At 40.6% G+C, this 13,472-nt stretch overlaps 1 protein-coding gene across 1 annotated transcript in view; it reads left to right on the top strand.

Annotated features, from left to right (window-relative positions):
- Positions 1-13,472, top strand: part of cntn3a.2 (contactin 3a, tandem duplicate 2) — a gene marked incomplete at both ends in the record, with an annotated part of 52,210 nt that overhangs the window by 29,877 nt on the left and 8,861 nt on the right. Inside the window, 3 exons of the mRNA XM_079479036.1 lie at positions 3,903-4,030; positions 7,067-7,236; positions 12,031-12,148. Coding sequence (XP_079335162.1) covers positions 3,903-4,030; positions 7,067-7,236; positions 12,031-12,148 — 416 coding nt within the window. The remainder of the gene's footprint in view (positions 1-3,902; positions 4,031-7,066; positions 7,237-12,030; positions 12,149-13,472) is intronic.

Below are 13,472 nucleotides of genomic sequence, written 5' to 3'. Positions count from 1 at the left end.
GCACTGTCACCCAGCCAAAACATTTTGTTCCTGGGAACAGTCTTCGACTCAAAACGCATGACCGCCAGAATTTCTCCAGACCGAGCTCTGGTCATTCGACGGCTCGCGGCCTCATTCACACCCGGGGTTTCACGCCCCCTCAGGGTTTTTCAGAAAATGCTAGGTCTGATGGCCTCTGCATCTCAGGTACTGAGTCTGGGCATCCTCCGGATGCGCCCCCTCCAGTACTGGCTGAAGCCCAGAGTTCCTCCACACGCTTGGCGTCTTGGTCGACTGCGTGTTGTGGTGAATCAAGCCTGCGTAACCGCCCTAGCCTCGTGGAAAGATCCCCTTTGGCTAGAGCAGGGTGTGCCCATGGGCTCCACATCCAGTCGGAAAGTGGTCACGACAGACGCCTCCAACACGGGTTGGGGGGCTCTGTGCGATGGCGACCCGGCCTTCGGCCTCTGGTCGAACCAGGAAGGAAGCCTCCATATCAACTACCTGGAAATGCAGGCAGTATGGTTGGCCCTCCGCTACTTCCTACCGGTGCTAAAAGATCGTCACGTCTTAGTCCGATCAGACAGCATGACGGTAGTATCTTACATAAATCACCAGGGAGGCCTCTCCTCAAGACGCCTTTTTTCCCTAGTTTCTCACCTCTTGGAATGGGCCCAGTCCAATCTGCGCTCACTGAGGGCAACTCACCTTCCAGGCAAACTGAACCGGGGAGCAGATATGCTATCTCGGAGCAATGTTCCTTCAGACGAATGGACGCTCCACCCCATGTCGGTTCAACAAATCTGGAAACTCTTCGGCAAGGCAGAAGTCGACCTTTTTGCCTCAGAAGACAATACTCACTGCCCGACGTACTTCTCGAAGGGCAAGGATGCCTTGGCCCACGCTTGGCCCAACCGGCTCCTCTATGCTTTTCCCCCGATCGCGCTCTTGCAGCAGACGATCAGGAGAATCAGGGATCAAGCTCACCGAGTGCTTTTGGTAGCCCCTCTGTGGACGAACCAGCCTTGGGTCGCAGATCTCTCCCAGCTGCTAATAGCAGCCCCGTGGCCCATTCCCCTGAGGCGGGACCTCCTCTCTCAGGCAGGGAACACGATATGGCACCCCCAGCCAGAGCTGTGGGCTCTGCACCTTTGGCCTCTCGACGGGAGCCTACGGACCTCCCAGAGAGCGTACTGAACACCATATCACAAGCTAGAGCTCCGTCTACTAGACGCCTCTACGCCCTCAAATGGTCTGTCTTCGCCTCCTGGTGTACAACACGCGGCGCTGACCCAGTGTCCTGTGACGTATCACTGATACTGTCATTTTTACAAGAGTTGTTGGATAACGGCCGTCCCCCTTCCACACTCAAGGTCTATGTGGCGGCTATTTCAGCCTCACATACCCACATCGGAGGACAAGGAGTGGGCAAGAACGATCTTGTCGTTCGTTTCCTGAAGGGCTCCAGGCGGCTACACCCCCCTCGCCCTCTTACAGTTCCCTCTTGGGATCTGCCCACGGTCCTGAGGGCTCTAAAGGGTCCTCCCTTTGAGCCGCTGCTATCTGCGGACCTCCGTCCTTTGACGCTCAAGACCGCTCTGCTTCTCACTTTAGCATCGGTGAAGCGTGTGAGTGACTTACAGGCTCTCTCTGTGAGCTCATCCTGTCTGGAATTTGGGCCTGGCGACGCCAGAGTCGTTCTCAAACCAAGACATGGCTATGTACCTAAGGTGCTCTCTACTCCGTTCAGAGCACAGGTTATTTCGCTCTCTGCTCTCCCCTCCTCAGAGCGGGATCCAGAGCTTAGTCTGCTCTGCCCAGTCAGAGCGTTAAGAATATACTTTGAGCGCTCCGCCCCATTCAGACGGTCGGAACAGCTCTTTGTGTGCTTCGGTGACCGCACCAAAGGGTCCTCGGTCTCGAAACATAGACTATCGAAGTGGATAGTTGAGGCTATATCGCTGGCTTACTCTTCCTTGGGCCTTCAATGCCCCACGGGAATTAGAGCCCATTCCACTAGAGGCGTTGCCTCTTCCTGGGCATGGTATAGCGGTGTCTCTATAAAAGATATCTGTGCGGCGGCCTGCTGGGCTTCGCCGTCCACTTTTACAAGGTTTTATAACCTGGACGTTCCGGCCCTTCAGGCCCGGGTCCTTTCTGCTTGAATTAGGTCGCTGAGCCATGGCTATGGCCACGCCAGCACTTAATTACTTTGGGACGATAACCGGTCTAGGCCACCTTCTAGCTTGGCCTCTACCGCTTTCAGGGTTTCCCTGCTTTACTCCGTCTCCGAGCCCAGGCTCCGAGACCATTTATGTTTTTCGTTCCATCTGTAGCACGGCGTGATTATACTTGTTCCCCATAGCGTCCTGCTACGCAGTACGAGTGAAGTATCGATAGGGAACGTACTCGGTTACTTACGTAACCTCGGTTCCCTGAGATACGGGAACGAGTACTGCGTTCCTTGCCGTGCTACGAGCTGCTGTGTCGTCGCTTCAGTCGAAGTAACCTGAAGACCCTACGGCGATGTGTCCGCTTATATAGCCATAAGCCCCGCCCATTTTGGCGGGTGCCATCGCCATTGGTCCGGCAGCTCCGCTACGATTGGTTTAAAGCTCTGCTTTTTTCCAACCAATCACCGTGCAGTTTTCACTGCGCTTTTGAATTGCTTCAGTCATCGGAGAAAAAGGAGTTTTCCCCATAGCGTCCTGCTACGCAGTACTCGTTCCCGTATCTCAGGGAACCGAGGTTACGTAAGTAACCGAGTACGTTTTCTTATCCGTATGACGTTCTATATTACATCGCCATAAAACAATGTTTCGTAGACATGGGGAAAAAACATAATATTGGAATTTGTTTCAAATTGTTTTAAAATACAGTACATTTATAATGTAGAAACGGTCAAGCGTATAGAAAGAAATCTAATTCAATCTCCTAAAATAATTTGTAGTTCATGAGTTTTGAAATAAATGACACGATTCCCTCCATCAGGCACCGGATAAACAGTAAGAACAAACATAAATGTTTTCACGAGCATGAATTAGAACGACATGCATTTATTGGCACAGTTATGCAGTTATTGATGTATGGACAGAGCACGAGTGACTCACACCCAACACACCGCTCTGCTGTTTAGTGAAGTAATGATGCCTGTGATTGTGTTTCTTGAGAGCTGCGATTTTCTTCTTGCAGGTATGGCTTCCATTGAGAGACTAGCTGGCAATACAACCAATTATCTGTATATATATGAGAACTGGCTACAGTTCTGTTTACATATGATATTGTATATAAGACTACTTAAATGTGATGGACAATGTAACTAAGGTCTGTCTTCACAGTAATAACAGCACTGTTGATGATGATGATGATGGGAGAGTCTAGTTGTGTTTGTGTCCCTGAGATTTGTCCCTGTCCTCTATGTAGCGCACTATACTGCAGCCACTATATAGGGAATATATTAAAGATTAAGAAGAACTGGGGGATAACATTAAAGGTGATAAAAAAAAGTGAAATTGTGTTAGCTTAGGGTATCACCTTTTAAGACCTCATGGCCTGAATAAAGCAGGCCGGTAGTCTCGCAGGCCAGTAGCTCAGACCCCTGACCCAGGTCAAATTGAAAGCACCTAGAAAAGTAGACATGAAAATATGTGTTGTATTTTTATGGATATACTGAAACTGTAAAAACTCAAATCATATGTTGGTGAATTTAGCTTGTGTGAACACACATCCTTCAGCCTCATTGGCTCTCAGGCAGCTGTACGCACTGAGCCAGCGAACAAGGATTTATGTCTGGATCCACAGAAACGCATTACGTCCTTCTTACCACACGTCTACTGTTCTGGGAAGAAAATATTTATGATGGGAATCTTGTTTTATTAGGAGTTAAATTTGATTTGAGGTAACTTTGTGGTTCCCTCTTTTAGGATAACTCTTCTCCCTGATGGAACACTAAGAATCACAAACGTGACTAAGATGGACAGTGGGACTTACTCATGCTTGGCTAAAAACCAGTTTGGTGCAGCCAGTACTACAGGAAGACTGCTGGTTACAGGTGAGGGTTATTGTCACAGAATTACTTCCTAGAATTCATCTTCAAAGTGTTTTGTCTGAAAATCTGTTGCTGGCAGTTTGCTCTTAAAAGTCATGAAACCGTAGACGGTGGCTGTAAGAGAAGTGGTCAATCAATATGGGTATTTAAATAGCACGTACATTTTAATGTTTCCACTTTATCTTGTCCTGTCCTGTGTATTACCTTAGAATGCTAAAACAAAGATGATAAATATTACCAAGCCAGGCCACTGCCATCACAATAAATGGGGGGAATGCAACACTAAATATGGCAGCTCGAAAATGGAGACTTTAACGCAAACTCTGCAAACCCAAGGGTACGGTTCATGTCAGGTTTAATTATTGATCGTAAATATCCTATTTAATTGTGATTTGTGCTATGACCAAATGGCTGCTAGGCGTTGCGAACACGACTGCTGAGTGGCACGACTTACGTAAACGGACTTTTGCTCAAATAACCAATATATCTGGATGCAAGTAGTAAGGTCGACTGTGAAGCGTTTCCTAAACAGTAATGTGATCATTTTAAAGCTGTGAAATCAATGAAATATACTGTTTAAATTGTACAAAAACAGTGCATCTGAGTAACTCAAATATTAGAATTTACCAAAAATTATGAATTGCATATTAAAAATATAGTTACATTTATAATTTTTTCATTAAATAAGCGTTACTAATATATGTACATTATATATTTACCTTTTGGATCTTTAATTAAGTAAAATAATATGCCCCTTTAAAAACATGAAATCTACAAATGTTATTGAAGAAAATACTACAATCTTTTTTTTTCTTTTGGGAGTGCACATAATTCACATGAAATAGGCAACAATAACGTTTCACAAAGTTCACAAGTTAATACGCATTCAGAATAAAAAGCAGTTTGATTGCTTTTTGAAGCATGCACACAGTTCTAGTGTAACACGCAGGGTTGAGCAGTTCAGCTCTCCAACTGGCAGGATTGTTCTGTCAGCTCAACTCAACAGGGATACAGTGGCTTTTTGTGTGTTGTTGTAATTACCCATTTTCACGCTTCGCTTATGGCATTGCAATTACCCTGGATTACACTAATGGAGTGTGTGAGGGGGCAGGTTATAGGTTGAGCGTGCACAATTTACAGAGGAAAATATAGAATGCTGTTTTTGCACTCTCGTTTCTCTGAGATTATTGCAATCGCATTCTGTTTCAGTGCAGATTCCACCCGAGCAGATTTAAATGTGAATGTGAATTAAAGGAAGCTGCACGTTAAGCAAAAAATTTAACAAAGGTTCAAGCAACTTCTACTGTGCAAACAGTGTTGCAGTTTTTTTATAAAGGGGCATATTATCTTTTTAAATAAGACAATAAAGTCATACTGAAAACAAGTATGTTTCTTTCTGATATCACAAACCTGTATTTACTAACACGTGACTGCACATTTTAAAATGTTCATTTTAACACTTGAACTGTCTTGTTATGGTGAGGTAACAAAACAACATTATCAATCCTTACCAACAGAGGAAATGATGCTAAGAACATGATTTTTTACTCTGCTAAAATCATACCAATCAAATTTTTTTCAGTTTCCTTTATCCGTGAACCACAAACTTACGAAAGCTACCGTTATTGAAGGACAGGTTACTTGTTTCTGTCGGTTATTTCATATGCAGAAATGGTATTTATATAGGAATCTTAAATCCATAGCAGTAATAAACGCTACCCGGGTCTCTTGGGTGTCGCTTGACATTTCAGCTCAGTCGGTCAGACATTTAAAAAAATATGAATATAATAATAATAAACATAAATGACGTTCAAAAGCAAGCCAACATTTAATGGAATTGGAATCTGTCAGTTACTAGAAAAGTTCAGGTCTTGCTGCAGAATCTGTTATAAATAAATAAAATATTTATGGTTGTAGTGCAGTAAGGTTTTATATATAAAGATGCTGTTGATATAAAATAGTCGCGCATGTAAACTCCAACTGACCATTGTCACAAAAGGACCAATACTTGGACCACACTTGGATATATCACGCAGACCGTGTAGTTTTCTACAGACCAGCAGACAAATCATGTTAGGCTCACTGACAGCCCCACATCTGCCTGACAAATACAAAAATCCTGCTCCTATACAGTTACACCCATCAACATTACTGCCGGAACGTTGCACTGTATCTATCAATCAATCTCTACCAAAAGCAAAGAGAGAGAGATACTACCTAGCAAGAACAACCTAAAGGAATAGTTCAGCCAAAGACTCTTCAGAAATTCTGAAAATGTATTCATCGTCATGTCATTTCAAACCAGTATGACTTTCTTTCTTCTGCAGAACACAAAAGAAGATATTTTGAAGAAAGTTGGCAACTGAACAGCGCCAGAACCCATTCACTGCTATTGTATGGACACAAACCATTGCTTAGTGAATGGGTGCCGGGTAACAACATTCTTCAAAATATCGTATTTTATGTTCTGCGGAAGGATGGAAGCCGTACAGGTTTGAAATGACAAGACGGGGAGTAAATGATGACAGAATATTCATTTCTTTAGGTTAACCATCACTTTAATGTTGCTAAGAGGGATTTGACTTGTTTTACATGATTTGTCTACGCCCACATGCAAAAATGAAGCAGGGAAAACCGTGTCAAATTATTGGCATTCTAAGTGAGATTGATTCATGCATTGATTGCTGTAAATCTTGTTCATGGTAAGATGTTTTATGCACTGTAATTTATATACAAACACTTCCCCCGGCAGAACGTACATTTTAACCAGCAAGAACGGATTCTCTGTCAAAAAATGAAATAAAATGCATCCAAAATTGTGGCTAGTGTAACATGAGAGCAGCCCAATGTAGGAACTCCTGCAAGTAACCTCAAGCAATAAAAATCACTTATGGTTAGAGAAAGCTGAGTACATGTTTTATGTGAAAAACAGCAATGAGGAAAAAATATATATAGCCCCCCTTAAGAACTTAAGTCAGAAAATGAGATATAATGAGTGTTAGAAAAATCAATGGAAAGAATGTTCCGCTTTTTGGGCAGATCCCACACAAATCACCCAGGGTCCAGAGGACATGGAGATCATTGTCGGGGAGAGCATCGTCCTGCCCTGCCAGATCTCCTGTGACCCTGCTCTGGACGTTTCTTTCTCCTGGGCCTTCAATGGGCAGCTGCTTAACAAACTGGACCAACATTATGAGCATGTGGGAGGGGTAAGTCGATAAGAGAGTTTAATGAGGTTGTATCTGTTAACATTAGTTAACATGTACTAACAATAATCAATACAATACTTCTACAGCATTTATTCATCTTATGAAATGTTCATTTCGGCATTTAATAATATAAATTTGAAATGCAACAGTTGTGTCTGTTAAGATTAGTTAATGGACAATAAACTAATCTGAACAATTGTATTGACAATGTAACAATGTTTACAACTAACATGTAAACAAATATTAATAAATGCTGAAAACTATATTGTTTATTGTTATTTCTTGTAAGCTAATGCATTTAATGTAACAAATAGAGCCTTATTGTAAAGTTTTATTGTTTTTTAAGCAATATAATATATGCATTCTAGAAGATATGTTGGTGTTTATTCTGTTTTACTCTTAAAAAAAAAAACCTTTTTATTTCAGCCTCACATTGAAACCATTTCTATCAATTATTTTTCATTTATAGGAAATGTAAATGTATCTAAAAGCAAACAACTTCAGGCCGCAAAAGAGCTAATTTATTGCCGTTGTCCTTCTGAAACCTTGTATCTCCATTAGGGTTGTAGGCGATATTTATTGTGCAATTCTTATGCTCAGTTTCCTCAATAAATTACGGTAAAATGCCGCAAAATCCGAAAGCCAGAGGGCGCTCTCACGCAGAAACTCAAAATATGGGACACAGAAGAAGAACTATTTACACACACTGTGGCTGAATCCGAAATGGCATACTCAATGAGTAGGTACTCAATTTCAGTAAATCCTTACTAAATGGGTACGTAGTGTTTTGCCTGAATGGGTGTAGTATGGATGCGATCCACGTACGCCATATTGACGTGATCATGTGACGTAATTCTTTTTCTGTTCCTTTTCTATGGTGGGTGGCAACTTACATTTGAGGTGCATCTCCGCCACCTACTGTACTGAAGCGTTGGCCAGAGATTAAACATGTGACGAGCGCAACAACTTAATGAGAGACAGGTTGCATTAACATCGTAACATGGGTTTTGTACAAGTAAACGACACATGAAACATAGCTTTCGAATTTTCTTCAAGTACAGCACATTCAGAGCTGTTTTTTTATAATTTGTTTTCATTTTTACCTTGTAGGGCTATATGCCTTTGATAAAAGTAGACAATTAAAAGGAATACAGCAGCTTTGTAATTTTGCGATGCATTTTCTCAGTTTAATTTCTGCAACAACAGGCCCATCCACACTTCCCATTGTGAAGAATGATTATGCCACTGGAATGTAGTTTTTGCAACAGAAAAATGCTTATTGACGTAAACTGCTATTTATTCCTTTGTCTGTTTTCTGCCTATTGGTTGACGTCTCTCATGTAGATACACACATGTTGCTCTAGGACAAATATACATATGAAACACAAACGTAAATAAATGCCTACTGTTTTCTGAACAGTGACCATTCGGACATACTATTCGTTCGCCTACTGCTTTTTGCCTACTGTATAGTAAGGAAGTATGCCATTTCGGATTCAGCCACAGTTCCAGGAAATGACGTGATATTCTATCGCTGTTCTTCAAACCTTTTAAGTATTTTCATGAAAATAAAGTATATCTATTATAATAATGTTTGACGAGTGTTGCTTTTTGAAATGCACGTTATAAACGACTCAATATCGTAGTGATTTTAGATCGAGCAGTACTTCCTATTGATCAAAGAGCCGTAGTTCATGGATGAGCTGTGCATAAAACCGAGAATCGATTTAGACATGTATAATAAGTGTGAATCGAGATAAAAACTGTATCACACAGGCCGAACTCCATATTTTGTCATTGTTTTGTCCTAAATCATTCATTTTAGTCACCCTTTAAGGCTGTCGCTGGGTTTTACAAATATCTGACCAATAAAAAGTGCTTGTCAACACAGTATTTAATCATTTAAGAAGTATGTTTTTTTTCCATTTCCTGAAAAACGGACTTACAAGGTTTCAGACGGATAGTGATGTAATGTTCAATTTCCCTGTTTAAAACATATATATTTTTAATAAACGAAAAACAAAAGATTTAAAAAAAATGTTATTACTTAAAACCATGACCTGTAACAGGGTGACGTCCATGGAAAGTGGCCACTGTAAAATGCCCCTGCTATTATGCTGGACGCCTGACCCACAGTTAAAAGCCGGGGGAATAGATCCCTCTCCTTTTTTGAGGTTTTAAGCTGTTGTTTCCACTGCTTAGCAGCACTCCACATTTACTTTGAGCCTCTTATCCTCCTCGTCACAGAACAAAAATCTATATGCCGCAACTTTTACCTTCAGCCATCTAAAGCGTGGTGTCCTCTTATGACTTCGGAGCGGTCAGATCTCGCTTCGCATTTCTCTGAAACGTTACGACGCCTTTCTAAAAGGAAAATGGCCTAATGAGGACTGACTGGTCAATATTGGATGTGTAAGATTTAACAGAGCGGCCCTGAAACGGATTCATTAATCTTATTCCACAAACCCTTCAAAAAGATGCTTTCTCCTTTAAATTCTAGTGACATATTTCAGGAAAAAATGAGTTGTGTGTGTTTGGTTTGCCGAAGTGTTGGCAAAGTATAATAAAATCTTGGACTTGTTGTGAACAGACACAAACACACACAGCTTAATTACTAATAACAAACATTGACTTTAATTAAATTCCAGTTCTCGTGAATTGTCTGATGTCACATGTCGTGTTGGATTACAGGCCTTAAATTCACAGCGCAGATTCATTTATTTCCATTACGAAGTTAAATTTGTTGCCTAACATCCTCACAGATGAAATTGCGGATTTACCCCTTGTTTCCAAACCACAATCTCGCCCTCCGATAAAAGCACACATCTCATGTAATGTAATTGATCTGAAATCTAAGCACTTATTATTAAATTAGTGTGGCTGTCCGTGCAAAATGTTCAGCTCGAGCACAGACAATATCAACATCCAAAAGATTCAGTGTACAACAACAATTAAATTAAGTTGTTATAGTTCACCCAAAGATTAAAATGATTTTATCATGTATTTACCCTCATGTCATTTCTAACCTAAATTACTTTCTTTCATATACAGGTTTGGAATGACACGAGAGTGAATTTTATTCGTGTAAACTATAAAATTATAAGGCCCGGATCGTGTTCTGCAGAACAAAGAAGGTAATACAGGTTTGAAATGACAAGAGGGCGAGTAAATGATGACAGAATTTTCTTTTTGGGAGGAACTATCACATTTTAATATTTTTTTTTAGTAATGGGTTAAATGTTCTTAAAATACCACCAGCGTAACCCAAGCTAGTAGGCAAACCTGGCTTTCATGGTGTTCAGCAGCAGCAAAAATGTCAATCTGACAAAAAAAATTCATCCTGTGTGAACGGGGCTCAAGGAAACCGCAAGTTCACCTCAGGCAGATTGACAGCCGATGGATTCCTGAAGACACTAGGCAAGTGATAGGCTTATACTCAATGATGTGAAAGTAAAACCTTTGACTAGAAAGTCAAATACTGTCTTCTGCAATGATGCGGAGCAATGATTACAAATATGGAAATATGCATATCATTGTGGTTCATTTGAGTAACTTCATTTGGTTGAAAATAGAAACAGTTCACAACTTTACTTAACAGTAGGGGCCCTATCGTACACCCGGCGCAATGCGGCGCAAGGCGCAGTGCAAGTGTTTTTGCTAGTTTCAGCCTGACGCAGAGCTAATTTTTCAGTCCTGCGCCGCTTTGTTTCAATTTTAAATGCATTTAGTCATGAGTGGGTCAAAAGGGGGGTGTTCAGGCACATTTTTGGCGCGTTGCTATTTTGAGGACCTGAAAATAGACTGCCCCATAGACCAACTCAAATCCGGTCTAAAGTCAAGGGTAACATTTTTTTGTAATTTACAGAGCGCGTTTGGAATATGCGCCTATAGGCGGGTGCACAGAAGATTTCTCCTGTAGATGCGCTTTAACCTCTCGCACGAGCAGACACGTTTCCTTTCTGGAGAAGTGTCTTGTCTTATGATTTCCACCGTGAAAATAGCGAATCCGCCATGGCGCGAGCGCAACAGGTTCTTAAATGGATGGGATGGAAGCTACCACTCTGATTGGTTTATTGCGTGTCACGCCCAAAAACACCCATTACTCATTGAGAGATTCGGCACAACCCGTTTAGACCGTGCCCCCGGGCGCCGATCATTTTCATTAATAGTCATAATAACATTCAGAAAGGTAAGAAATATGTATTTAATCGGTATTGGAAAATAATCGGTATCTGTGGAGAATTTAGTATCGTTGCATCTCTAAATTAGATGTATCATATGATGATGATGATACATAAACGCAGTAATACTTTTATTAACTCGCCTGTTTCCATAGTACCACTTCTGTTCCACTTTCAAACGCTTCTAATCTTTATGCAAAACATCCTCCTTATTATATTAATTGCAGTATGTGAATTTAGTTTCCATCACTTCGCACAGTTTGGTATCACGGGGTGTCGGCACACCGAATCCAATCACACTGCCTCTTTAATGTCATTAAGCTCTATTTAGCCAATTAGCCAGTAGGTTTGTTCGCTGGATTGTGTGCAGGGCTGTAGGAGCACAAGGGTTGGCCAGATGAATGTTTATCCATGACGAACATTTCAAACAGGCTTTGCCAAAAGTCGTCCATTAGCTGTGGAGTTCAGCCACATTTTCATTCCCGGAACCCAGCGGGGTGTCTACACTTACTGAATCACTTGCTGGGGAGCATTGCAGACTACTAGCACATCTTACCGAAGCATTAAAGTCCCCATTGATAGCAGATAGTAATGTGTGTGTTTCTATCGGTAGAGCACATCTGGAGATCTGATGATACGAAACATACAGCTGAAACATGCCGGAAAATATGTGTGTGTGGTTGACACAGATGTCGAGAGTTTGTCGGCTGCAGCCATTTTAATTGTGAAAGGTAAGTTCCCATTGGTTGACATTTATTTTGGATGGAAATCGTAAAAGAAGTAAGGCTGGGTGGTATGTTTATTAATGTTAAGCGGTCGGTCTCCATTTATTATGCGTATAAGAATTTACAAAACTTTCTCTCATACGTGTTTGAAATCACATGGCTGAATACCAGAATGAACTTTTTGGGAATATTGTTCCTTTAGTTTAATAGCACTAGCAAAAGGTATTGAATTATTAAGGACTGGGCGATATATCTTTATTGTTCATGATGTAATTTGATCAATTCAATGGATCTGTTACATGTTTCATTGGAAGCAGTTAAAAGAAGGTTATTAGAGCTGTTTTTTAAAGGTTCCAAATGAGTTTTGAGGGGATCTCTACCTTTTACATGACATTAAGGTGACATGGCAACTTTTACTGATGTAGCTCTCGATCATTTTCTTTTATAATATTGTGGAAACATATTTTTAAACATAATGAAATGTAATGAAATTTTTTAGCATTTTATTTAACAGGATTTTTAAATGTGTACATTACAAATTATATTAGTATTTTTGTCCTGTTTTCTAGTATAAATTTCTAAATTTACCTGAGACGCGAAGATATTAACACATTTTCTGAAAGCAAATCAAAAAAGTAAGTAAGCCAATACAGTTTACAAAATGTAATCAAGTAGCCTTCATAAAACATAAAGTGGTCAAATATTTGCATATTATAAATAAATATTTATTTCAAGATTAAATATTTCAAGTTTATTTTTCCTACCCCATTGGCAGATACTTTAGTTTGTTTTTGGGCTTAAATATAGTTTAATATTTGTATTTTTGGACACAAAAGAAGATATTTTGAAGAATGTAGCAAAGCAAACAGTTCCGGGGCACTTTTGACTACCATTGTATCTTTTTCCTCCAATGGTTGCAAAACAACTGTTTGGTTACAAGCATTCTTCTCTGTGTTCATCAGAACAAATAAATTCATACAGATTTGGAACAACTCGAGGGTGAGTAAATGGTGACAGGATTTTCATTTTTGGGTGAACTGTTCCTTTAACATATTAGGTAATTTTTCTTCTGGCAAACATGTATCTTGTTTGCACATTTTAATGCTGTAGATCCATCGCAATCGTTCAAACAACTTTAGCTGTTAAGAAAACAAGCAAGCTTCTGCATATCTAGCTTTAGCCTTTCTAGATCTGCAATTGCAGCTTTTTGAAATCAGCCTTCTAGCACAGAGAGCAGGTGCGCCAATACGAGATGAGATTCCCGGCAGGAGGGTGAACAAGGTTACACGTCATTGAAGGTAACTTCATTTCTAATTGCTAATTCACCGCT

Source organism: Barbatula barbatula, assembly GCF_947034865.1.
Source record: "Barbatula barbatula genome assembly, chromosome: 17".
In the NCBI taxonomy this organism is placed as follows: domain Eukaryota; kingdom Metazoa; phylum Chordata; class Actinopteri; order Cypriniformes; family Nemacheilidae; genus Barbatula; species Barbatula barbatula.
The sequence above is the reverse complement of the archived record's forward strand: the minus strand, read 5'-3'. Positions and strand labels throughout refer to the sequence as shown.